The 24,658-nt window shown below is 39.3% G+C and overlaps 2 protein-coding genes across 3 annotated transcripts in view; both read left to right on the top strand.

Annotated features, from left to right (window-relative positions):
- Nucleotides 1-12,205, top strand: part of bag4 (BCL2 associated athanogene 4) — a 17,621-nt gene extending 5,416 nt beyond the window's left edge. Inside the window, exons 2-5 of one of the 2 annotated variants that reach the window (XM_061906798.1) lie at nucleotides 908-1,027; nucleotides 4,158-4,382; nucleotides 5,601-5,870; nucleotides 10,820-12,205. In XM_061906798.1, coding sequence (XP_061762782.1) covers nucleotides 908-1,027; nucleotides 4,158-4,382; nucleotides 5,601-5,870; nucleotides 10,820-11,281 — 1,077 coding nt within the window. In that variant the 3' untranslated portion in view covers nucleotides 11,282-12,205. The remainder of the gene's footprint in view (nucleotides 1-907; nucleotides 1,028-4,157; nucleotides 4,383-5,600; nucleotides 5,871-10,819) is intronic. The other variant, XM_061906799.1, reaches the window with a different exon arrangement.
- Nucleotides 12,060-24,658, top strand: LOC133556659 (dual specificity protein phosphatase 26-like). The gene is made up of 4 exons (XM_061906800.1): nucleotides 12,060-12,189; nucleotides 14,947-15,154; nucleotides 19,700-19,911; nucleotides 19,996-24,658. Exons 1-4 carry the CDS (start codon nucleotides 12,174-12,176, stop codon nucleotides 20,190-20,192), a joined length of 633 nt encoding a protein of 210 aa, XP_061762784.1. The 5' UTR covers nucleotides 12,060-12,173; the 3' UTR covers nucleotides 20,193-24,658.

The raw sequence follows: 24,658 nt of genomic DNA, 5'->3' as shown, positions 1-24,658 counted from the left end.
GTTCAATGCCCGGCTCGGGATCTTTCTGTGTGGAGTTTGCATGTCCTCCCCGTGACTGCGTGGGTTCCCTCCGGGTACTCCGGCTTCCTCCCACTTCCAAAGACATACACCTGTGGATCGGTTGATTGGCAACACTAGTGTATGAATGTGAGTGTGAATGCTGTCTGTCTATCTGTGTTGGCCCTGCGATGAGGTGGCGACTTGTCCAGGGTGTACCCCGCCTTTTGCCCAATTGTACCTGAGATAGGCACCAGCGCCCCCCGTGACCCCAAAGGGAATAAACGGTAGGAAATGGATGGATGGATGGAATTCCAGGAAAAGTAGGAGATGCAATATTTCTTTGTTGAGCACAGGGGCACCTCGACGTGTCTTATTTGCACAGAAAAAGTTGCCGTGCACAAGGAATAAAATTTGAAACGTCATTGTACAATTAGAAATCTTTTTCTGCGGCCCAGCCTCACTCAGACTCTGCGTCCAGTGGCCCCCAGGTACATTGAGTTTGAGACTCCTGCTCTACGTAAAACAAGAATAGGAAAGAATTCCACTTTCAAAGCTTAAAAAATTAGTTTCCTCAGTTCCCAAATGTTTATTGAGTGTTGTTAAAAGAAAAGGTGATGTAACACAGTGGTGAACATGCCCTTTCCCAACTACTTTGGCATGTGTTGCAGCCATGAAATTCTAAGTTAATTATTATTTGCAAAAAAAAATAAAGTTTATGAGTTTGAACATCAAATATGTTGTCTTTGTAATGCATTCAATTGAATATGGGTTGAAAAGGATTTGCAAATCATTGTATTCCGTTTATATTTACATCTAGCAGAATTTCCCAACTCATATGGATACGGGGTTTGTAGATGTATTTCATGTAGGACCTAAACATATTGCTTGTGTTATTGTGCATTCTCAGGACACTCCACAGTATCCAGGCTACCCTTCACACTACTGGTACCCCCAGTCCCATTCCACTGGACACTATGCAAATACCTATCCCTCTGGATCTGAAGGCCAGCCACAGTATAATCCACAGGTACACTTCACATTTCAACATGATTATAGAGCCAAAAGTGCAGGAATTCTTTTAAACACAATCCTTTTTTGCAGGGGCTGGTGCTTTCAGCAATTATGAACCTTACAAATTGCTGTCATTAAGCCCCGCTTAAAGAGTGGACCTGATGCCACAGTACTGAACAACTTCCGGCCCATATTAAACCTGCCATGTTTAGGCGAAGTCCTCGAAAAAGTTGCGCAACAGCTTAGTGCATACTTGCCAACCCTCCGGAATTTTCCGGGAGACTCCCGAATTTCAGTGCCCCTCCCCGAAAATCTCCTGGGGCAACCATTCTCCCGAATTTCTCACGATTTTCACCCAGACAACAATATTGAGGGCGTGCCCTGATGATACTGCCTTTAGAGTCGTCGCGTCTGCTTTTTCTCCATACAAAACAGCGTGCCGGTCCAGTCACATGATATGTGCGGATTATGCACAACTTGATCAACAGGCATACATGTCACACTGAGGGTGGCCGTATAAACAACTTTAACATTTTTACAAATATGCGCCACACTGTGAACCCACACCGAACAAGAATGACAAACACATTTCGGGAGAACATCCGCACCGTAACACAACAGAACAAATACCCAGAATCCCTTGCAGCACTAACTCTTCTGGAACGCTACAATAATAAAAAAGACACATCAAAATGGGCTTTTCAACACTCCCTCCCAGGGATAATGACAGTCAGCTCTTTTGGATATGATCGCTGTGTAACCTCCACACGATGGGACAACTTTGACCAGCAAGACTTTTTGCTCTGTGTCATAAGAAAGGTGCAACAATATCTTGTTTTATGTATAAATCATGAAGTTAACTTATGTGTGTTACTTCCATTTTTGTAGATGTGTACGTGCACGCCCTAAAAAGATACACAATGTTCCCAGGGCTCTGTGTAAGTGCCGGCTGATTTTAAAGATACTGTTCATGTCAAGTCAAGACACGTCTTTTTAAACGACCCTTTGCTCTTTTTCCTCCTTTTGTTTTCAAGACAACTCTTGGCACGCCGCGGTTCCTCCACGCAGACACACACACACACGGCCGTTATCACCCGCAGGGCGGTTTACATCACCACAAATCTTACAGAAACAATGTATTTTATAATTCTTATCAAATTTAACTCATTAAAAAAATCATTAAAGCAACAAAATACAAATCAAAACTTTTTTCATACTCAAATTAATCGATTTAATCAATGAATTGTTGTAGCCTTGTGCAATACCGTAACAACGTCTCTTCCAATGGTAATGAGCCTAACCATTTCAGTGTTGTTTCTGGAAGAAAATTGACAAGCAACTACCCACAACATTTTCCACAACGGCATTGAAGATCGTCAATCAATCAATCAAAGTTTATTTATATAACCCTTAATCACAGGTGTCTCAAAGGGCTGCGCAAGCCACAACGATGTTACCACAATTGATCATTGGCGTTAAAAACCTGTTAACGCCTGTCACCCACTGTGATAGAAAAATTACTTATACTCGTTTAAATAGATGATGTTCTTTTAACTGGGTACCAAAAGTTGTTTATTGGGCTCAGGGATGTGACACTTAGCAAGAGATCTCTTCTCTGATCAAGCTCTGTCTCCTGTGTCTTTGATGTGACATGTGGACTCTAGTTGACCGGGCATATGTGTCATCAATTCTTGACCCCCCTCTGGGCTAAATTGGTCCCCTTTCCTGATTGACCCCGCCCTTCTGGGCAAACGACACCCTTTCCCCTTCACAGGACCTTGGGTATTCATTCCACTGGGGTACTGTATGTTAATGAGCATGGGGGGTGGGACTTCTGAGAATGTATACTTTTCATTACATATTCTAAAAGAGTTAGAACAAGCTGGAACGAACGGGTGTGTCGTTCTGGTTTGGTCTCGCTTTGCAAAGCTTGTTATTATTTGTTTGTTACTTTAATAAATCATTTTAAAGCTATTTGTCACTAAAGGATCGTCTTTAATAAATGTCCACGACACCACACATCAAACCAAGCTATTCTCATTTTGTCTGGCTTGCACCTATAGTGAGTCAGTGTTCATTTTGTAGGTTTAATTTGATGTTGTGCTTTTCTGTTTTAGACATTGGTAAATGATAATAGCATTACATTACAGTATTAAATTACCGTATTTTTCGGACTATTAGTCGAAGTTTTTCCATTGTTTGGCCGAGGGTGCGACTTATACTCAGGAGCGACTTATGTGTGAAGTTATTAACACGTTACCATAAAATATCAAATAATATTATTTAGCTCATTCACGTAAGAGACTAGACATACAAGATTTCATGGGATTTAGCGATTAGGAGTGACAGATTGTTTGGTAAACGTATAGCATGTTCTATATGTTATAGTTATAGTAGGGGGACGGCATGGCGCAGTGGCAGAGTGGCTGTGCGCACCTCGAGGGTCCCTGGGTCAATTCCCACCTAGTACCAACCTCGTCATGTCCGTTGTGTCCTGAGCAAGACACCTCACCCTTGCTCCTGATGGGTGCTAGTTAGCGCCTTGCATGGCAGCTCCCTCCATCAGTGTGTGAATGTGTGTGAGAATGGGTAAATGTGGAAGTAGTGTCAAAGCGCTTTGAGTACCTAGAAGGTAGAAAAGCGCTATACAAGTACAACCCATTATTCATCATAGTTATTTGAATGACTTACCATACTATGTTACATTTACATACTGTACCAGGCACGTTCTCAGTTGGTTATTTATGCCTCATATAACGTACATTTATTCAGCCTGTTGTTCTCTATTTTTTATTTATTTTAAATTGCCTTTCAAATGTTTATTCTTGGTGTTGGGTTTTATCAAATAAATTTCCCCAAAAAATGCGACTTATACTCCAGTGCGACTTATATATGTTTTTTTTCCTTCTTTGTTATGCATTTTCGGCCGGTGCGACTTATACTCCGGAAAATACGGTACTATAAGATCCAGTTTGATATTCAAACAATATGGATGTCTGTCAAAGACTACGTGGGACCATGTAAGTTCCACAGCAATTACAGAGGGTGTCATTTGAACATAAAGCCCATTACGTGTTTTATGCAAAACAGGCAAATGAGGTGTGGCTATACTGAATATCCTAATTATTACGTTTTCCTTTTAATAGGTACTGCCTGCAGGATATCCGAACGGACATGCCATCTACAGCCCAGCACAGAGTCAGTATTCAGCTAGTGGTTTCCACCTATCCAACCCTTTTTACTGTGCTGACCCTCAGAGAGCACCCCCCGCTCCTTACCCCAACCAGAACTGTCCAGCAGAGCAAAGCAGTGGACCAGCAGCACAGCCACACTCTCAAAACCCTCATTATCCTGGCATACATTGTCAAGGGGTAAGAACATTTTAACTCACTCTGAGGTCCATTTGGTGTTCTACTTAAAGGCCTACTGAAACCCACTACTACCGACCACGCAGTCTGATAGTTTATATATCAATGATGAAATATTAACATTGCAACACAAGCCAATACGGCCGGTTTAGTTGGCTAAATTGCAATTTTAAAGTACCCACGAGGTATCCTGTTGAAAACGTCGCGGAATGAGGACGTGTATGATGACGAGTGCGCGTAACGTCTCGGGTTGTAGCGGACATTTTTTTCCAGCCCGATTCAAGTTATAAGTAGTCTGCTTTAATCGCATAATTACACAGTATTCTGAACATCTGTGTTGCTGGATCTTTTGCAATTTGTTCAATTAATAATGGAGAAGTCAAAGTAGAAAAATGGAGGTGGGAAGCAGTGTATTGCAGCTGCCTTTAGCATCACAAACACAGCCGGTGTTTCCTTGTTTAAAATTCCCGAAGGTGAAGCTTTACTATGGAACACAGCGGTCAAACGAGCATGGATCCCGACCACATGTCAACCAGCAGGTTTCAGTGAGAAAATTGTGGTAATAACCGTAGACATCAGCGGAGCTTGCGTCCTGCTGCAGCTGCGTGGCTTCCTTCCCTCAGAGACACTGGCAGTCACTAAACCCGTGGCCACACCCCTCCGACTTTCAGTTACCACATAATCTCACCAAAACACTAGTATCACAATAGGCAGATAAGGGATTTTCCAGAATTATCCTAGTAAATGTGTCTAAACTTTTTTTTATTTTTACTTTTTTTTTCTTGTCCTCCACTCTCATTATCCTCATCCACAAATCTTTCATCCTCGCTCAAATTAATGGGGAAATTGTCGCTTTCTCAATCCGAATCGTTCTAGCTGCTGGTGGCTATGATTGTAAACTATGTGAGGATGTGAGGAGCCCTACAACCCGTGACGTCACGCGCACATCATCTGCTACTTCCGGTACAGGCAAGGCTTTTTTATTAACGACCAAGAGTTGCGAACTTTATCGTCGATGTTCTCTACTAAATCATTTCAGCAAAAATATGGCAGTATCGCAAAATGATCAAGTATGACATATAAAATGGACCTGCTATCCCCGTTTGAATAAGAAAATCACATTTCAGGAGGCCTTTAATGTCTGGATGTTTTTTTGCCTCTTTGTCTTATGCAATTTTTTATGTTTTTTTTCACATTTGTGTGTCGTCTTTTTGTGCTCAGGGTCCTGGATATCCTCAAGGACCATATTCTCACTACAGTGAAGGTGGTCATGCAATTCCTCCAAACAATCTTTATCCCTCTGGCCAGTCTCTGCATCCTAACTCTCAGGCAGAAGCTTGGGCACATTCTGGTGCATATACGCCCTCACAACAGCAGTGGCAGCCAGGCCAACAGCCTCCTCAGAACCATTATGGAAATCCTGTTCGTCCACTACACCCTCCAGCGTGGCCAGGGACTGGAACTGGTGCACCGCCACCTTATCAACCTAAGGTATGATGGAAGGGGAATATAATCTTTTTTTTGCATAAAAAACGGCATAGGGGAACGATTTTGTAGACCCATTCCTGCTTTAGTCATCTTAGATTTTTTTCATGACTCAAAGCTTGTGACCTGAGGTGAAAATACTTTTTTTCTCTTAGTGACTTAATAGATGGTCTAAAAAGAAAGATTAACTGAATAATTTTGCTGGCATTGATTGCCGTGTCTGTGTGTGTTTTCTTCGTCTCTCACTTCCAAACAGGGTGCAAGAGGGTTCGCCCTTTGCATCACTCTTAGTGCCTGAGCGTGTTTGGTCAATAGCAGAATTAAATGAACAGAGTGAACCCTCCTGTTATCTTTGTTTCTTTGGATGGAGGCGGGGCCGCTAGCTTACACACACAGGATGCACAGACAGCTACTTGCTAGTGAATAGCACCGCAAAGTAACAAAAATTAGGAGGAAAAAAGATGATTGCAAAGTCAAATGTCCCATGTGGGAATATTTCAGCTACAAGCTACAAACCGAATGAGTCGCATTTGATGGAAAGTGATGGCAACAAAAAGAAACCACTCAACCCACTTTTTCCAACTCGGGGAGGGGGGGAAAACTTCAAGATGTTCAATATTATTTGAAGAGCAATTTTTTGCTGACAGAGAATGAGAATATATATATATTTTTTTATTTGCTTTTTAAGACTATTTAATTTATTGACCTTCCAATAACAATGGTTAAAATACTAATGAAGAAAACGTTTATTACGTTTGAAAGGGTTACTTTAATTATTATGATGATATTATATATTATGATTACACAAGTGGTTACATTGGTCTTAAATATTGGTTATCAGCAATAGTTTGCGGGACAATTTATCGACCAGCGAAATTTGTTTTTGGCCCAGGTCTAACTAATACTTAATGTTAAAGAATGCATCTTGTCCTGAAGTGCTAACCCTTTTTTATTATTTAAAGTGTGAATCATATCTGAGTTATTGTGTAGAAATATGGGGAAATAACTACAAAAGTATACTTCATTAACGAACTGTGTTACAAAAAATGTCAATTAGAATAATACATAATGTTGGATATAGAGAACATTTAAACCCTTTATTGAATCAAAAATATTGAAATTTAATGATTTGGTGCACATGCAAACTATAACCTGCTTCCTAAAAATGTACAACAACTCTTCTCAACAAAAGAGGAGAAATATAACCTTAACTTAAAACATTTTTAAGCATGTACAACACTTAAGACCTTTTAATATATCAATATGTGGAATTAAATTATGAAATTGTTTAAGCAAAGTCAAACAATGTACTAATATGATCCAATTTAAGAAACTGTTCAAACTCAGTGTTTACAAAGAAGAAAAATCCTGATAAACGTTTTGAACTTATTGAAAATGAAATAATGTTATTCATCTCATTATGTGAATCACAACTTACTTAACTATTTTTTCATGGCAACTGTAGTATTTATTATTCATTGATTTAAATTGTGAACAGGAAGTGAACAAACGTGTTAGTAATTGCTATGAAGTGGAAAAGATATTAGTATAAATGAAAGCGCTGCTTCTTCCTACTCCGGACTAGTTGTAATGTGTAAATGGAAATATGAGAAAAATGTGATGTGTATCACATTGAAACTGTATCCATGTTTCAAATAAACTTAAACAGTGAGAAGTTTGTTCAGATGTGGATAAAATAAATTCATATATAAAGGGCTGATAGACAATATCCAATGTTGGATACAAATCTACTAGACAAAAAATTATATATGCAGGCCACCCCCACCCTCGTGTGGCCTGTTTAAGAAGTGTTGGTGCTTACCATGCTTATATTTGGTACCCTTCCCTGGTGCTCGGCAACCTACAAATGCAGGGTTGGTCAACCTGAACGTGACATATCATCAATACGGTTGTTCCGCCTGCTATTTGTGAACGGTAACCACTACCTTGCACAATAGTAATAAATGGAACAAATAGAACTAGGTGCTGCACAGTGTGAGTGCTGGCCAACAGCGGACAAGAAAGAGAATAAATATGCCAAATAATACAATAGGACTGCACAAGGTACGGATAAAAAAATTACACTCATCTAGTCAACATACGCTTGAATGTCATCATTAATTTTCGGATGGTATTTATGTATTTGTACTCTTGTGATTTGGATAACATCAGACTGTGTGTCCCGCAGGATACATTTTGAAGATCAATCATAGACAATTTAGAGGAGTGGTGCTAAACCTGGGTTCGATCAAACTCTAGGGGTTCGGTGAGTTGGCCTCAGGGGTTCGGCGGAGGTCAAAACACACCCGACTCATCGTGTAAATAAAATCTTCTCCCTATCGGCGTATTACGGATACAGCAACAGCAGAAGTCACACTGATTTGCAGGTGTGTAATTTGTTGTGAGTTTATGCACTGTGTTTGTTTTGTTCTTTGAACTATGTGTCGTTCATGCACGGTTAATTTTGTGCACCAGTAAAAAAAACATGGTAACACTTAAGTATGAGGAACATATTCACCATTAATTAGTTGCTTATTAACATGCAAATTAGTAACATATTGGCTCTTAACTAGTCATTATTAAGTACTTATTAATGCCTTATTCGGCATGGCCTTATTATAACCCTAACCCTCTCACCCTGGCCCTAACCCTAACCATTTTAAATTTAGTCTTTGTTACTTAGATTATGTTCCCCATACTAAAGTGTTACCAAAAGCATACAACTTTGTATTGAATTTGAAAAAATAACATTTTATTTTTCACTAAAGAAGGGTTCAGTGAATGTGCTTATGAAACTGGTAGGATTCGGTGTCAGGGTTTTGCAAATACCATGAGACATCATAAAGACACAAAAACAGAGGATAGAAGACAAACCAGTGATTGCTTTTCACGTACGAGGAGAGAAACTGGAGCAAGTTGTCAGTTACAGGCTCCTAATTTACTCTAAAACTTTCTCCAGTCTCCTCGCCTTTTTAATTAATTTAGGGAAGCCCTTTCAGTACAAGCACGCATACACAGCTGTGTGAGATACCTAACCCCTGTGCTGATAACTAAACACAGGCAAATACATAGGAATAAAAGGATTAGCAACTTCCTGCATTGCTCTGGCCCATCTGCAAATTCCTTCTTTAAGTGGGTAGCTCAACCTAAATTCAATCTAAGCCAAGTTTCATTTATACTTGTCTACACAATGCGCAAAAAAATCATATTTGAATAGAAATGAAATAACTTATTTACAATTAATCCAACATTCGGTACCTCCAACAAGGTTAAGAACCACTGATTCAGAGTGAAAAGCACTTTTTTTTTTTCACTCGTTTACAAAACATTCTAACTTGAATTGTTTCCCTGGCTTCGAGACTCTCCCAAAAGAAAAGTGCGGTAAAGACAGAACAAACTCTCTTCTTGTCTCTCATGGACACACCCCCGTTGTTGTTGACTTTGGACTAGCGACTGCAAGATATCAAAGCCGCGGAATAGAGACACGCGGCTGGCTTACACACACACTCACACACACACATATACGCCACACACACATACCCTATCCCCCATCCAACGCCCTTAACGCGTATCCCTTAGGGGTGATGGATGGCTGGGCAGCGCCTGAAGAGCTGCAGCCTGCCACTGTGGCCTCCACTCCCTACCCCCTGTTGCTAGTCTCGAAATGTAATATGTATATGTTCTTTGCTATGGAGTTTTTTTTACCTCTCCAGACTGGGCCCCCTTAGGAGCCCAGTCTAAATTGTATTTTTTTACTCCTCCCCCAGCGTAGGTTGACCTTTTTCCCAACTTTTATGGGGCGCCTTGTGGCGACCCATCAGCTTGCCTGTTCTGTAACCCTGTACACTGTTTGTCTAATCTTGAACGGGTTTGTGCTGAAAACAAAGTTCCGTTGTACTTGTGCAATGATAATAAAGACCTACCTACCTACCTAATAGGGCTGCAAATCTTTGGGTGTCCCATGATTCGATTCGAAATCGATTTTTGGGGTCACGATTCGATTCAAAATCAATTTTTTTTTTTTTTCAATTCAACACGATTGTTGATTCAAAAACAATTTTTTTTCCTAATTTAAAAGGATTCTCTATTCATTCAATACATAGGATTTCAACAGGATCTACCCCAGTCTGCTGACATGCAAGCAGAGTAGTAGATTTTTGTAAAAAGCTTTTATAATTGTAAGGGACAATGTTTTATCAACTGATTGCAATAATGTAAATTTGTTTTAACTATTAAACAAACCAAAAATATGACTTTTTTTTTTTTTATCTTTGTGAAAATATTGGACACAGTGTCTTGTTATGAGATGCGATGCAAGTGTAAGCCACTGTGACACTATTGTTCTTTTTTTTTCTTTTTTTTATAAATGTCTAATGATAATGTCAATGAGGGATTTTTAATCACTGCTATGCTGAAATTATAACTAATATTGATACTGTTGTTGATAATATTCATTTTTGTTTCACTACTTTTGGTTTGTTCTGTGTCGTGTTTGTGTCTCCTCTCAATTGCTCTGTTTATTGCATTTCTGAGTGTTGCTGGGTCAGATTTGATTTTGGAATTGGATTGCACTGTTATGGTATTGCTGTGTATTGTTTTGTTGGATTGATTAAAAAAAAAAAAAGAAAAGAGAGAATCGATTCCGAATCGCACAACGTGAGAATAGCGATTCATATTCGAATCGATTTTTTCCCCACACCCCTACTACCTACCTACCAACCTATTTAAACCGGTATTTTTCTAGGGTGGAATGACTCATAATACAACATCAGTGATTGGTAAAAAACTTGAGTGTACTTGTTAGAATTTATTTAGGATTTTCTGTAGTTTGTTGGATTAACCAATACGCCAACACACTTGGTGAAGATCTAACAAGTAATAATTTCAAGTTTTCAGTAAGGAAGTGCAATGTTTGTAAAATGTGTAATAAACTGTTTTCTGTTTTTGCATTGCAGGACCAGCAGCAGCAGCGTGCTACACAAGTTGGACCAAAGCCCAGGCTGACGTTATCCCCAAATCGCATTGTGAAACCATCAGAAATCAGTTCACCCCCACAGATATACAACATAACAGGCAGAAGTGATCCCAATCCCTCACAAAATGAGCATCCACCCCCTGCGCCGAACCAATCTCAAGCTCCAGCCAACGCTGGGCCTCAGCCCCTAAGCGACAACCCCAGTTTAGCTCGGGTCCAACAAATAATGTTTAGAGTGCTTCTGCTTCAGGAAGACGTCGATGAGTTTGTGGGCAAAAAAACAGACAAGAGCTATAGGTACCTGGAGGAACTTCTGACCAAAGAGCTGCTGGAGCTAGACTCTGTGGAGACTCAGGGACTTGAAATTGTCCGTCAAGCCCGGAAAGAGGCTGTACAAAGGATCCAGGCCATTTTGGACTGGCTAGAGAAGAAAGCCTTCTAAAGTGGCTCCTCTATCAGTTTGTCGGTCTTCATATCCTGACAGCTTCCTTGACTTGGAGTCTTCTAAACAAATTGCCAAGAAAGGACACAGTGCCAAAAGATCAACAAAGCGAGGGTTTTACGGTTCATTTGGGACCTTCAGCTCAGTTGGGGATTTAAATATAAACAGGAAGAGGGCATTCTTCATTGTCTTCATCCTGTTTTTTTTCTGTTTTGTTTAGTTCCAACCTGGTCTTCTGCCTCTTAGAACATGCACATGCCTTAACTGCCCATTGGTGTATGTCATAGTCCTGTTGCATGGTCACACTCTACACCACTTTCACAGTACTAGTTTCTTTTTCATAGTGCTCCCTGTTTTGCATGCTCACAATACCTTCATCAGTAATTTGACCTTAAACAAAAGAAATATGTTAAAGGAAAAAAGAAAAAAGCTCTGAAAATAACTGAATTATTTGTCCGGAAATCTGTGATAGATGAATTGTGCAACTTTATTTAAAATATATCAAACCATTCCTTTCCCCCATCATTCCTCAAGCAATGAAATTGTATTTTTCCAAAAACAAATTTTAATGTAATTGACTTTTTTCTGTTTGTTGAATCTTTACCACGTTCAAAATGCCCCACAATCTATATAGCAATAACAGTTTTCCCTTAACATTCATGTGTTGATTAATATTGAAAGGACATATATTGGGATGTTAACAATATACAGGGGGTAAAAAAAAGTTTGCAGGCATTGCATGACAAGTAATCATCTGTCTAATGTGTTCATTTTCTTGTGCTTTACATAGAGCCCAACTGTAAAAAAAACAACAAAAAACTGTCAGGTGTGATGCATGTTTCCAACACAAGATGGGAATATTTGCCTGATTTAAGAGACAAAAAAAATCAAAATGAGAATAATAAATGGTGAGTATATTTTTAACTCTTTTGCTACCTGTCTGGTTTGTTAATGTTTTTATCGGTGTAATAAGAAATTGAATGGAGGTGGGAATCTTTGGCAAGCTCACGATTCAATTCCGAACTGTTGGGGTGACAATTCAATTTGGAATCAATTCTCAATTTAAAACAACTATTTTAATATAATTATGTGGTACATTAATTATAATAAAACCTTTTAGCTGCTGACGTACAACTTATACGTGCAGTGTTGGCCTAAAGAACATATTTTTAAATATTTAATTTACAAAAATCACGGAATAGTAATCATACTAAAAGGAGATAGATCAACTCAAACCCAACACCGGTTCTACAATACTTAGGATATAAATTTACAAAGCAATTGAGAAGACACACTAACTACTTTTCAAACCTACAATACTTAAAAAAAAAAAAAGGAAAGCAAAAAATGTATAAAAGCAACAGTATCAGTTAGCATATTGATAGTTGCCTGTTTTTAATCCTAAAATTGATTCTCAAAAAATGCTAATAAAAGCAAACTTTTTTTAATTCATTCTTAAAAAGTATGAACATTTAGAATCTGAATAAATTAAGGTGGCATTTTGAGTGTGAATCAATGTTTTTGAGCACTCCTATATTAGAATATAATAATAAAAATTGATTCTACTAGATACTCAAAGCGCTCGCAGAGAAGTGAGAACCCATTATTCATTCACTCCACATTCACACATTGGTGATGGTAAGCTACATTTTGTTGCCAATTTGCCCCTACGACCCCTCCGACCACCACCTCTATTATTCATTCACCAGTGTTAGGGACATGGGGGGAAATGTTTTTATTTTTAATTTGATTTTATTTTAATTCTATTTTAGACATGTATCTCATGTGCACGAGAACCTTTTTATGAAGTTATAAAAAAAAAGTTTTTTAAATAATTATTTTTTTTAGACATGTATCTCGAGCATACGAGAAACTTTTTATGAAGTTATAAAAAAAAAACATTTAAAAAAATAATTATTATATATATTTTTTTTAGACATTACCTTGTGCGCACAAGATACATGTCTAAAAAAAAAGTATTACATTTTTATTCTTATTTTTTACAACTTTATAAAAAGTTTCTCGTGCGCACGAGATACATGTGTAAACAATTTAAAAAAATTATTTAATAGATTAATTCCCCCATGTCCCTTTAGGGCATGGGTGTCAAACTCTGGCCCGCCGTGTAATTTAATTTGGCCCTTGAGGCAATATCAATTTAGCATTAGAGCTGGCCCGCAGGTGTTATACAGCGTCGGTGGCGCTGTAACACCGCATTCACCGCTAATACTCATACTTGCCAACCTTCCTAATTTTCCCGGTAGACTCCCAAAGTTCAACTCCCCTCCCGAAAATCTCCCGGGGCAACCATTCTCCCGAATTTCTACCGATTTTCACCTGGACAACTATATTGGTGGCGTGCATTTAAGACACTGCCTTTAGCGTTCTCTACAACCTGTCGTCACGTCCGCTTTTCCTCCATACTAACAGCGTGTCACATAATATATGTGGCTTTTACACACACACACACACACACAAGTGAATACAATGCATACTTGGTCAACAGCCATACAGGTCACACTGAGGGGGGCTGTATAAACAACTTTAGCACTGTTACAAATATGCGCCACACTGTGAACCCACACCAAACAAGAATGACAAACACATTTCGGGTGAACATCCGCACCGTAACACCACAGAACAAATACCCAGAACCCCTTGCAGCACTAACTCTTCCGGGAAACTTCCAGAAAACTGACCAATGATTAACGTTTTATTCATGCATTTTTTCTTGCTACTTCAAGGCTTGAATGTTTGGTTCATTCATTATTGTTATTTTATTTTCTAATGTAATATTAGCGTGCGGAAAATAATTGATATTTACCTCAGAAGATTGCAAATAGAAAAAAAGGCAAAACTTTTTTATTTAAATTTTATTTGATATGCCATTGATATTTTTTTAATTATTATTATTATTATTTGAAGCTGGATTTTGCCTGTCACTAAAGTTATATAAGCCTTGCTTGTTCGATATTTAATGCAAAACTTGTTTGGGTCCCTAATTAAAAGGTTAATTTGTTCAACCTTGACCCGCGGCTTTGTTCCGTTTAAAATTTTGGCCCACTCTGTATTTGAGTTTGACACCTCTGCTTTAGGGGCTCTGTAGTATGGGGTATTGTCGGTAGAAAAATTAATGTATTCCATTTTGGAATAAGGCTGTAACATAAAATGTGGAATAAGTGAAGCGCTGTGAGTACTTTCTGGATGGGCCGGAGCACTTTTTATGCACAGGCAGGTTGCAACAAAAAGTTCTTCACACACAAAAAAACAAGAAATAAAACACATGCATGCACTTATTGACAATAACAATACATGCATGGCACATCACCGATGTAAAACATAAATACAACAGAACATTTTGTTTTAATAACATTCTTTTTTTAGTGTTTTCTAAAAGACAAATGTATGCTGTATTCTTGTGCAAACTGCGTCATGGCCCTCTGCAGTGTGCATTTCCAGCAAGAATTCAGCTCTTTAAATAGGCTGCTATTTTCATGCAAAAGCATAAGAGCAGCTCCCCAAGCGACGGGGGGCTGGATTTGATGCAAGGGTCCGATGCTCACAACGCTGTGTGTGTGAGCTGCAGTGAGAGAATCTGAGACTGTGCTGGGTGCACACTTGCTTGGAAATTACCATAAGGAAATAACTCTCATTTTGCTTGAAAGGACCGCTTGGATCCAGCACTGGGAAAGTGATGGCGTATACATCAAAACTTCCCGCGTCCTGGAATGACAGACCCCCTCCGAGGAATGTGGACATTGACCTTAGTTCCCCTGGTTTAGCCGTGTTTGAGCTGGAACGCCTCCTTTTTACTGGCAAAGCCATCATCAGCCATGCAGATGAGGTGTGGCCAGGTGTCTACATTGGTGATCAGTAAGTAGATACACATCTATAGAAACATGGACTAACCAATATTCTTTCGAATTGACTTTATTTACAATTAAATAAAGGGTTTCACCCATGCAGAGATAAATCTAAAGTACTCAGGGGGTAATTCTACACCCCTCAAGTTACATTCCAAATTGTGACAGCTGTGCCATGTGAGTGTTTACACCAATGGCTTGTCTTAAGTCTGTTTAACATTTACATTTAGTCAAAAACCCAAATGACTCAAATAGACTGTGTTTGAAGTTTTGAACAGGCGTTCAAGGTTCGACAAACTCAAGTCTGAGTTGATTTGCCCTAAGATGGGAAATGAAGCGTGTCAGGGTCCAGAACAGTTGATCTGACTTTTTCTTCAAGCTGAAACTAAAAGTGTTAATGTTTATACTAAATGTGAACACTTTTTAGAAATAAAAATAATCAAGTAAAACAGTATTAGCCTGAAGTGACAGATAATTACATTCAGAGTCAATGCATACGTTTGTTTCAATGTAGTAGTTTAGAAAAATATGGAATAAAAATCAAATTTGAATTTATGTGCAATCACACCAGTGCAAAATGCACATATAGACAGTGAAAAAACACTATGTTTGTTTTGAATATATTTGGCATGTTAAGTCAATGCAAATGCAAAGTAAATATTGAGTGGTTATACATGTAGTGCAGCTAATATAGGCTCCATGGGGGAATGGATGGATGGATGGGTTATAAATACCGGTGTGTGTACATATATATATATATATATATATATATATATATACATATATATATATATATATATATATATATACATATATATATATATGTTCTACCGCTTATTCCCTTTTTTTGGGGTCGCAGGGGGCGCTGGCGCCTATCTCAGCTACAATCGGGCGGAAGGCGGCGTACACCCTGGACAAGTTGCCACCTCATCGCAGGGCCAACACAGATAGACAGACAACATTCACACTCACATTCACACACTAGAGCCAATTTAGGGTTGCCAATCAAGCTATCCCCAGGTGCATGTGTTTTATATATATATATATATATATATATATATAATTTGTATTTATTTTTATCATTTTTTGTATTTGAATTTTTTTAGTTATTATTTTTTGTTTACTTAAATTTTGATCCAGCACTTTGTCAGGCTAATTTACTCATCATAAATATAATGTGCTAAAATATAAGACATATTTCTTGAAATAAATAAAAAATCTTAATCACGTCATTTTACTTCTTTTAAGTAATAGCTCATATATTAATTATATTTGCAATAATGAAATACTCAATTTTTTTATAATAATCTTTTATCTGTCTGGATTATGTCTAACATAAAATGAAAAGACCGAAAAGAAACATAAAAAAAATGTTGCTATGGATAGTATTTTCTTATTAATTCACTTTATGTTGGTAATAATTTAAATGATCTCTTCTTAGAAGGTGCATCCTCCGCAGTGGACATGTTTGCATTAGTTTGGCTGCGCACCAATTTACTTTTTCTTCATTCTAACAAATCCAACTAATATTAAATATCTAAAATTACAGTTTTTTTGATTGACTAACTATGTATTTTAAAAAGCAGTCTTATAAAACGATTGTACATTTAACTAACCATTGCCTCAAATTCCTCTCTCGGCATAAATGTTCTGTAATCAATTTTGTTTGACCATCACTGTAAAAAAATACCAGGATTTCACAGCATTTTACAGCATTTTTTACAGGGTAGAATACAATAATGCAGTGATTCTCAAACGGTGGTAAACAGGCTCGAATATTAAAGTTAAAGTAAAAGTACAACTGATAGTCACACACACACACTAGGTGTGGTGAAGTTAACCTCTGCATTTGACCCATCCCCTTGTTCCACCCCCTGGGAGGTGAGGGGAGCAGTGAGCAGCAGCGGTAGCCGCGCTCGGGAATCATTTTGATGATCTTACCCCCATTTCCAACAATTGATGCTGAGTGGGAGGTAATGGGTCCCATATTTATAGTCTTTGGTATGACTCGGCCGGGGTTTGAACTCACGACCTACCGATCTCAGGACGGACACTTAAATATCCAAACACAGTGTTACTGTTCAAACTGTGTGAAATGTGGCCAAAAATATTGGATATTAGATATACTCAAACAAATAGGTAATGAAAATGTACTGTAACATCATTGCAAATGACTGTAAAAATTACAATATCCTTAAATTTCACAGCAATCAACTGTTATTTTAATTAATTATATAAAATACCATAATCATAGTCCCCTGTGATATCACAACAAATTACTGTATATTCAAACTGATTCGTCTCTTAAGGGGTTCCGGTTGCACACTCTTGCACAGTAAGTGGCGGGATACTGTTAAACCAGGAGAGTAATAAACAACAAAATTACAATTGTGAGTTACAACATTTAGTTGTACTTTATTGTAATTAAGAGTATCCGCCCTGAGATCGGTAGGTCGTGAGTTCAAACCCCGGCCGAGTCATACCAAAGACTAAAAAATGGGACCCATTACCTCCCTGCTTGGCACTCAGCATCAAGGGTTGGAATTGGGGGTTAAATCACCAAAAATGATTCCCGGGCGCGACCACCACCGCTGCTGCTCACTGCTCCCCTCACCTCCCAGGGGGTGGAACATGGGGATGGGTCAAATGCAGAGGGTAATTTCACCACACCGTGTGTGTGTGTGTGTGTGTGTGTGTGTGTGTGTGTGTGTGTATGTGTGTGTGTGTGTGTGTACTTAACTGTAAAATCGCAACTCTGCAGTACAGGATACTGATGTAATTGTTATTGTGAAAGTAATTCAATTAGCATAACTCAGTTGTAATACCCTTTTCCACCACTTGTGGCAGTAATGACAATGTCAAACAAACAGAAGAAGTCTATAGCCAAAGTCATATTTATTATTAATTTAGTTAGAATTGATTCATTTTAACAGTGTAAAATTTGATGCAATTCTTCTTTGCAACAGTTTTTATGAGTCCCTTCTTTTTGCTTTTTCCTTATTTTTGAAACATGCCTGACTTAAGCCTTGATAATAATATTTGTGATAACACAGGCTTCCATATAATTATTGAATACGATTAACAGTACGATTAATAATTTTGTGGCAATATTTGAGTGGTACCCGGTCCCCTTTCTAGTAGAAAAGTTGGACCCCGAGTTTAAAAACCTGTTCAGTGGCCTTAAACCAGGAGAGTAATAAACAACAAAATTACAATTGTGAAGTTACAGCATTTAGTTGTACTTTATTGTAATTAAGAGTGTCCGCCCTGAGATCGGTAGGTCGTGAGTTCAAACCCCGGCCGAGTCATACCAAAGACTATAAAAATTGGACCCATTACCTCCCTGCTTGGCACTCAGCATCAAGAGTTGGAATTGGGGTTTAAATCACCAAAATGATTCCCGGGCGCGGCCACCGCTGCTGCTCACTGCTCCCCTCACCTCCCAGGGGGTGGAACAAGGGGATGGGTCAAATGCAGAGGGTAATTTCACCACACTTAGTGTGTGTGTGTGTGTGTGTGACTATTAGTGGAACTTAAACTTAACTGTAAAATCGCAGCTCTGCAGTACAGGATACTGATGTAATTGTTATTGTGAAAGTAATTCAATTAGCATAACTCAGTTGTAATACCCTTTTCCACCACTTGTGGCAGTAATGACAATGTCAAACAAACAGAAGAAGTCTATAGCCAAAGTCACATTTATTATTAATTCAGTTAGAATTTATTAATTTTAACAGTGTAAAATTGTATGCAATTCTTCTTTGCAACAGTTTTTATGAGTCCCTTCTTTTTGCTTTTTCCTTATTTTTGAAACATGCCTGACTTAAGCCTTGATAATAATCCATCCATCCATCCATTTTCTACCGCTTATTCCCTTTCGGGGTCGCGGGGGGCGCTGGCGCCTATCTCAGCTACAATTGTGATAACACAGGCTTCCATTTAATTGTTGAATATGATTAACAGTAAGATTAATACATTTGTGTTAATATTTGAGTGGTACCCTGTCCCCGCTCTAGCAGAAAAGTTGGACCCCGAGTTTAAAAACCTGATCAGTGGCCTTGTGGTTAGAGTGTCCGCCATGAGACTTGAAGGTCGTGAGTTCAAACCCCGGCGGAGTCATACCAGAGACTATAAAAATGGGACCCATTACCTCCCTGCTTGGCACTCAGCATCAAGGGTTGGAATTGGGGGTTAAATCACCAAAATGATACCCGAGCGCGGCCACAGCTGCTGCTCACTGCTCCCCTCACCTCCCAGGGGGTGGAACATGGGGATGGGTCGAATACAGAGGGCAATTTGACCACACCTAGTGTGTGTGTGAGTGTGTAACTATCAGTGGTACTTTAACTTTAACTTAACTGTAAAATCACAGCTCTGCAGTACAGGATACTGACATAATTGTCTTTGTGAAGGTAATTCAATTATTAAAATGAACATTTTTATAGTGAAGTTTCTAACTTTGAATTTGAGGTTCCTCTCTCCTTTCACTTAAACGCATTTGTGGAATACCCCCCAGATCTGTCAGCACACTGCACAGCTTTGTGTTTTCCCACAGACAAAGTGGCGAGAACCGCAATGATCTATGCAAGCATGGCATCACTCACATCCTGAATGCGGCTCACAGCGAACGACAAAGCCGCCCTGAGATCTACCAGGGAATGAAGATCGTCTATAAGGGCGTGGAGGCACGGGATTCGTGCGGCTTTGACATGAGCGTAAACTTCCAGGCAGCTGCCGACTTTATCAGCATGGCTCTGAGCAGGGGAGGTGAGATCGGGCGAAGACGTCTCCAGTTCTGGTGCTTCGATGACAGTGACAGTTGGTTTGACGACCTCTCTTGTGTTTCTGAAGGCAAAGTCCTGGTGCACTGCCAGGTCGGAGTGAGCCGCTCTGCCACCTTGGTTCTGGCGTACTTGATGCTGAAGCAAAGGCTCACTCTAGTGGAGGCTATTTGTGCTGTGAAAGAGAACAGGGGGGTCATTCCCAACCGAGGTTTTCTCCGACAACTTATTCATCTGGATTGGCAACTTTTTGGCAAACATTACTGAAGCCAGAAAAATACTAAAGCTTTCTCAGGAACGTTCCATCCAACTTGTTAATACAGTACCTTCTCAAGAAACAATACTATGTAATTAAATCTGTGTACTGCTTGCATAGCGCCATAGATTTAAAATGCACTGAAAAGAACTCAACACGCAATCTTTATTTTTTTATTTATTTATAGAGATTTATTTGAAATAGGGACAGATACAAAAACATAGACATGTGAAACAGTTATCCAATGTATGCATCATAGTGTTTGTAGCCAAAGCCAATTTACAACACTTGTCCCCAACAACAACAACACAGATCCAACATCATTAAAATAGGTAAATAAAAAATAGAATAAGGCAAAGATGAGTCGATAATAATGATAATAGAAATAATACAGACAAAGTGCAAACTAGATAAAAGCCAATAATAATAATAACACGGACAAAGTGAAGACTAGATAAAAACCAATTAGTAAAAAAATAATAAAAACTAAACATGGGAACATGATTGTTGCTCAACTAGCCATAATGTTGTTTGTTTTTTGAAAGTGACAAGTGCAGGTATACTTTTCAAAGTGTCAGGTAGAGCAGTGGTCCCCAACCACCGGGCCGCAGAATAATTTTTTATTCATTTTAATTGGAAAAAAAAAAAATAATAAAAAAAAAATATATATATATATATATATGTATATATATATATTATTATTATTATTTTTTAATTAAATCAACATAAAAAACCCAATATACACTTACAATTAGTGCACCAATCACAAAAAAATCAATTTTTCATGACAAAAACGTCCTTTTTTCATGACAAAGAAAAAAATAAATAAATAAATAAAATAAAGAATCCCCCCAACCCACCCGGGCCGCGGGACAAATTATTAAGCGTTGACCGGTCCGCGGATACAAAAAGGTTGGGGACCACTGAGGTAGAGCGTTCCATAGTTGTGGTCCTATTATTGAAAAGGCAGTCTAGGCAAAAGTTATTGTTTACAATGCTGCATGTCGGCTGTTGTCGTGATCCCAGGATGCAGAGAAGGCAGGCGTTGTGCAGGCGCAGGGTCGTTTAATTAGGGAACCAGGCAGAAGAAATGTAACACGGGTCTTAGCAGGAAACTAGAAGGCAGCAGAACACTTGGGCATACATCCATCCATTTTCTACCGCTTATTCCCTTTTAGGGTCATGGGGGGCGCTGGCGCCTATCTCAGCTACAATCGGGCGGAAGGCGGAGTACACCCTGGACAAGTCGCCACCTCATCGCAGGGCCAACACAGATAGACAGACAACATTCACACTCACATTCACACACTAGGGCCAATTTAGTGTTGCCAATCAACCTATCCCCAGGTGCATGTCTTTGGAAGTGGGAGGAAGCCGGAGTACCCGGAGGGAACCCACGCATTCACGGGGAGAACATGCAAACTCCACACAGAAAGATCCCAAGCCTGGGTTTGAACCCAGGACTGCGGGACCTTCATATTGTGAGGCAGACACACTAACCCCTCTTCCACCGTGAAGCCCCTTGGGCATACAATGGATCAGTTTTCCCATTGTTGGGCGACAAGCGCCCCCTAGAGGGCTGCCAAAAAATATCAGTTCCTCAGCTGCAGTCCGTGTGGGCCGTACTCCGCTATATTACACTTTATACGCCAATTGGGGCAGTAATGACGATATCAAACAAATCAGCCAAAGTCTGGTGGTAAAGAAGGTATTTTAAGGCCAAGGAGCGATGTACAGTGACTACTCTGTTATTATTGTCATGTTTCTTTTTTCTAGTATTGTCTCTCGGGAACACGTGATAACATTGCTGAAAGGATGATACTCACTTTGTGAGATATTGTGCATACAGTCGGGGTCAAAAGTTTACATACACTTGTAAAGAACATAATGTCAAGGCTGTCGTGAGTTTCTAATCATTTCTACAACTCTTATTTTTTTGGGATAGAGTGATTGTAGCACATACTTGTTGGTCACAAAAAATATTCATGCAGTTTGGTACTTTCATGAATTTATTATGGGTCTACCGAAATTGTGACTACATCTGCTGGGTCAAAAGTATACATACAGCAATGTTAATATTTGGTTACATCTCCCTTTGCGAGTTTCACTGCAATAAGGCACTTTTGGTAGCCATCCACAAGCTTCTGGTTGAATATTTGACCACTCCTCTTGACAAAATTGGTTCAGTTCAGCTAAATGTATTGGTTTTCTGACATGGACTTGTTGCTTCAGCATTGTCCACATGTTTAAGTCAGGACATTGGGAAGTCCATTATAAAACCTTAATTTTAGCCTGATTTAGCCATTCATTTACCCCTTTTGACGTGTGTTTAGGGTCATTATCCTGTTGGAACACTCAACTGCACCCAAGACCCAACCTCCGGGCTGATGATATTAGGTTGCACTGAAGAATTTTGAGGTAATTGTCCTTTTCCATTGTCCAATTTACTCTCTGCCACTGGCAGCAAAACAGGCCCAGAGCATAATACTACCACCACCATACTTGACGATAAGCATTAGAGATGCGCGGTTTGCGGTCTCATCCGTGGAGTCCGCGGATAAACCGCGGGTCAGGCTGGTGACATGACGAAAAAATAGATTTTAATTATATTCGGGCGAGTGGCGGTTGAACCATCCGGAAATATTTGATATACATGGTTCTGGGATCGGTATCCTTTGTCATTCAAAGAGCCATTTAAGACCAGTGTCATAAAGCGAAGAAGACAATAGGAGACGCTAATATTCTCTAGAATGACTGCCAGCAGTCACCCAGATGAGTATTAGGGCGTGCTATGAAGTCATTGACTTTGTCGCCTTCTACAGCATGTACGATCTGCTTGTCAGTCCAGCATCATGTAGTGTGTGGCTTCTGCAGACACACGCACACGACTGCAAGGCATACTGGGTGACACAGATTACACTAATGGTTGTGATATAAACAATTTTAACACTCTTAGTAATATGCGCCACGCTGTGAAGCCACACCAAACAAGATTGACAAACACATTTCGGGAGAACATCCTCCCAGTAACACAACATAAACGCAACACAACAAATACCCAGAATACTTTGTATCCATGATAATTCCTGACAATGTTATACACCCCGCTAACAGCAAACCCCGTCAACCCCCGGATTAACATTCGGTTTGTACATGTTGTTGAAGGTGTCAATGGCAATGGATTCACAGCACGCCCATATTCTTGTCATCAGGTTGAACGGCAATTGGATATTCGCGTGAACGTTAGCGGCTCCAATTGTCTTCATTACTCTGTGAAACGGGTTTAAATAGCTCTGAGAGTGGTAAAGGTGGCCAACCTCTGAAGTATTTCAGCGGGCGGGCGGTTGCGGTTCTGATAAAATGTTGGTTTGGGTGGATGACGACTTTGGTGATGCGGTTGCGGATGATATAATTGCATATCCGCGCATCTCTAATAAGCATGGTGTTCCTGGAATTAAAGGCCTCACCTTTAATCCTCTAAACATATTGCTGGGTATTGTGGCCAAACAGCTCAATTGTTGTTTCATCTGATATCACATGGACAGAGATAAGGCCTTCTGGAGGAAAGTTCTGTGGTAGTGTATGTAAACTTTTGACCAAGACTGTACATGTGTGTTCATTTTTAACAAAGCAATGTGAATAGGCCGAGCTTCATATGCTTATTACAGTAAACATATGAAAAATAAATATTGGAAATGTGTGGGAAGTGAATTAATGAACTCATATTATGTTTTGCATACGGTGAATGTTTATATTCATCTGAGAGAAAGCAGACCCCCGGTTTAACTAGTAGGTATTTCAATTTGGGCACAACAATAGGACCCATGAGTACTGACGTTTGTGTGTGGATTGAATTAGGTAATAAAATCTGACCTTGGTATGCAGAGGCGATGGCCCTTTTTGTGAGAAGAGCCTACATAATTTGCTAAATGACCGCATCTCTTCATCTGTTGTCTTTTCAGTCACTTACACACAAACATCAATCAATCAATCAATGTTTATTTATATAGCCCTAAACCACAAGTGTCTCAAAGGGCTGCACAAGCCACAACGACCTCCTCGGTTCAGATCCCACATCAGGGCAAGGAAAAACTCAACCCAGTGGGATGACAATGAGAAGCCTTGGAGAGGACCGCAGATGTGAGGGACCCCCGCCCCTAGGGCAACCGGTGCAATGGACGTCGAGTGGATCTACAAACCCCGTTTCCTTTTGAGTTGGGAAATTGTGTTAGATGTAAATATAAACGGAATACAATGATTTGCAAATCATTTTCAACCCATATTCAATTGAATGCACTACAAAGACAAGATATTTGATGTTCAAACTCAAACTTTTTTTTGTTAGCAAATAATAATTAACTTTGAATTTCATGGCTGCAGCACGTGCCAAAGTAGTTGGGAAAGGGCATGTTCACCACTGTGTTACATCACATTTTCTTTTAACACTCAATAAACGTTTGGGAACTGAGGAAACTAA

The sequence above is a fragment of the Nerophis ophidion genome, linkage group LG07 (genome assembly GCF_033978795.1).
Source record: "Nerophis ophidion isolate RoL-2023_Sa linkage group LG07, RoL_Noph_v1.0, whole genome shotgun sequence".
Taxonomy (NCBI): Eukaryota; Metazoa; Chordata; class Actinopteri; order Syngnathiformes; family Syngnathidae; genus Nerophis; species Nerophis ophidion.
The sequence above is the reverse complement of the archived record's forward strand: the minus strand, read 5'-3'. Positions and strand labels throughout refer to the sequence as shown.

What these genes read in the sequence shown, in the direction of transcription:
- LOC133556659 (XM_061906800.1), top strand. An exon ending in GGTGTCTACATTGGTGATCA is followed by an intron (nt 15,155 to 19,699) that starts GTAAGTAGATAC and finishes GTTTTCCCACAG; the next exon opens with ACAAAGTGGCGAGAACCGCA. An exon ending in CATGGCTCTGAGCAGGGGAG is followed by an intron (nt 19,912 to 19,995) that starts GTGAGATCGGGC and finishes GTGTTTCTGAAG; the next exon opens with GCAAAGTCCTGGTGCACTGC.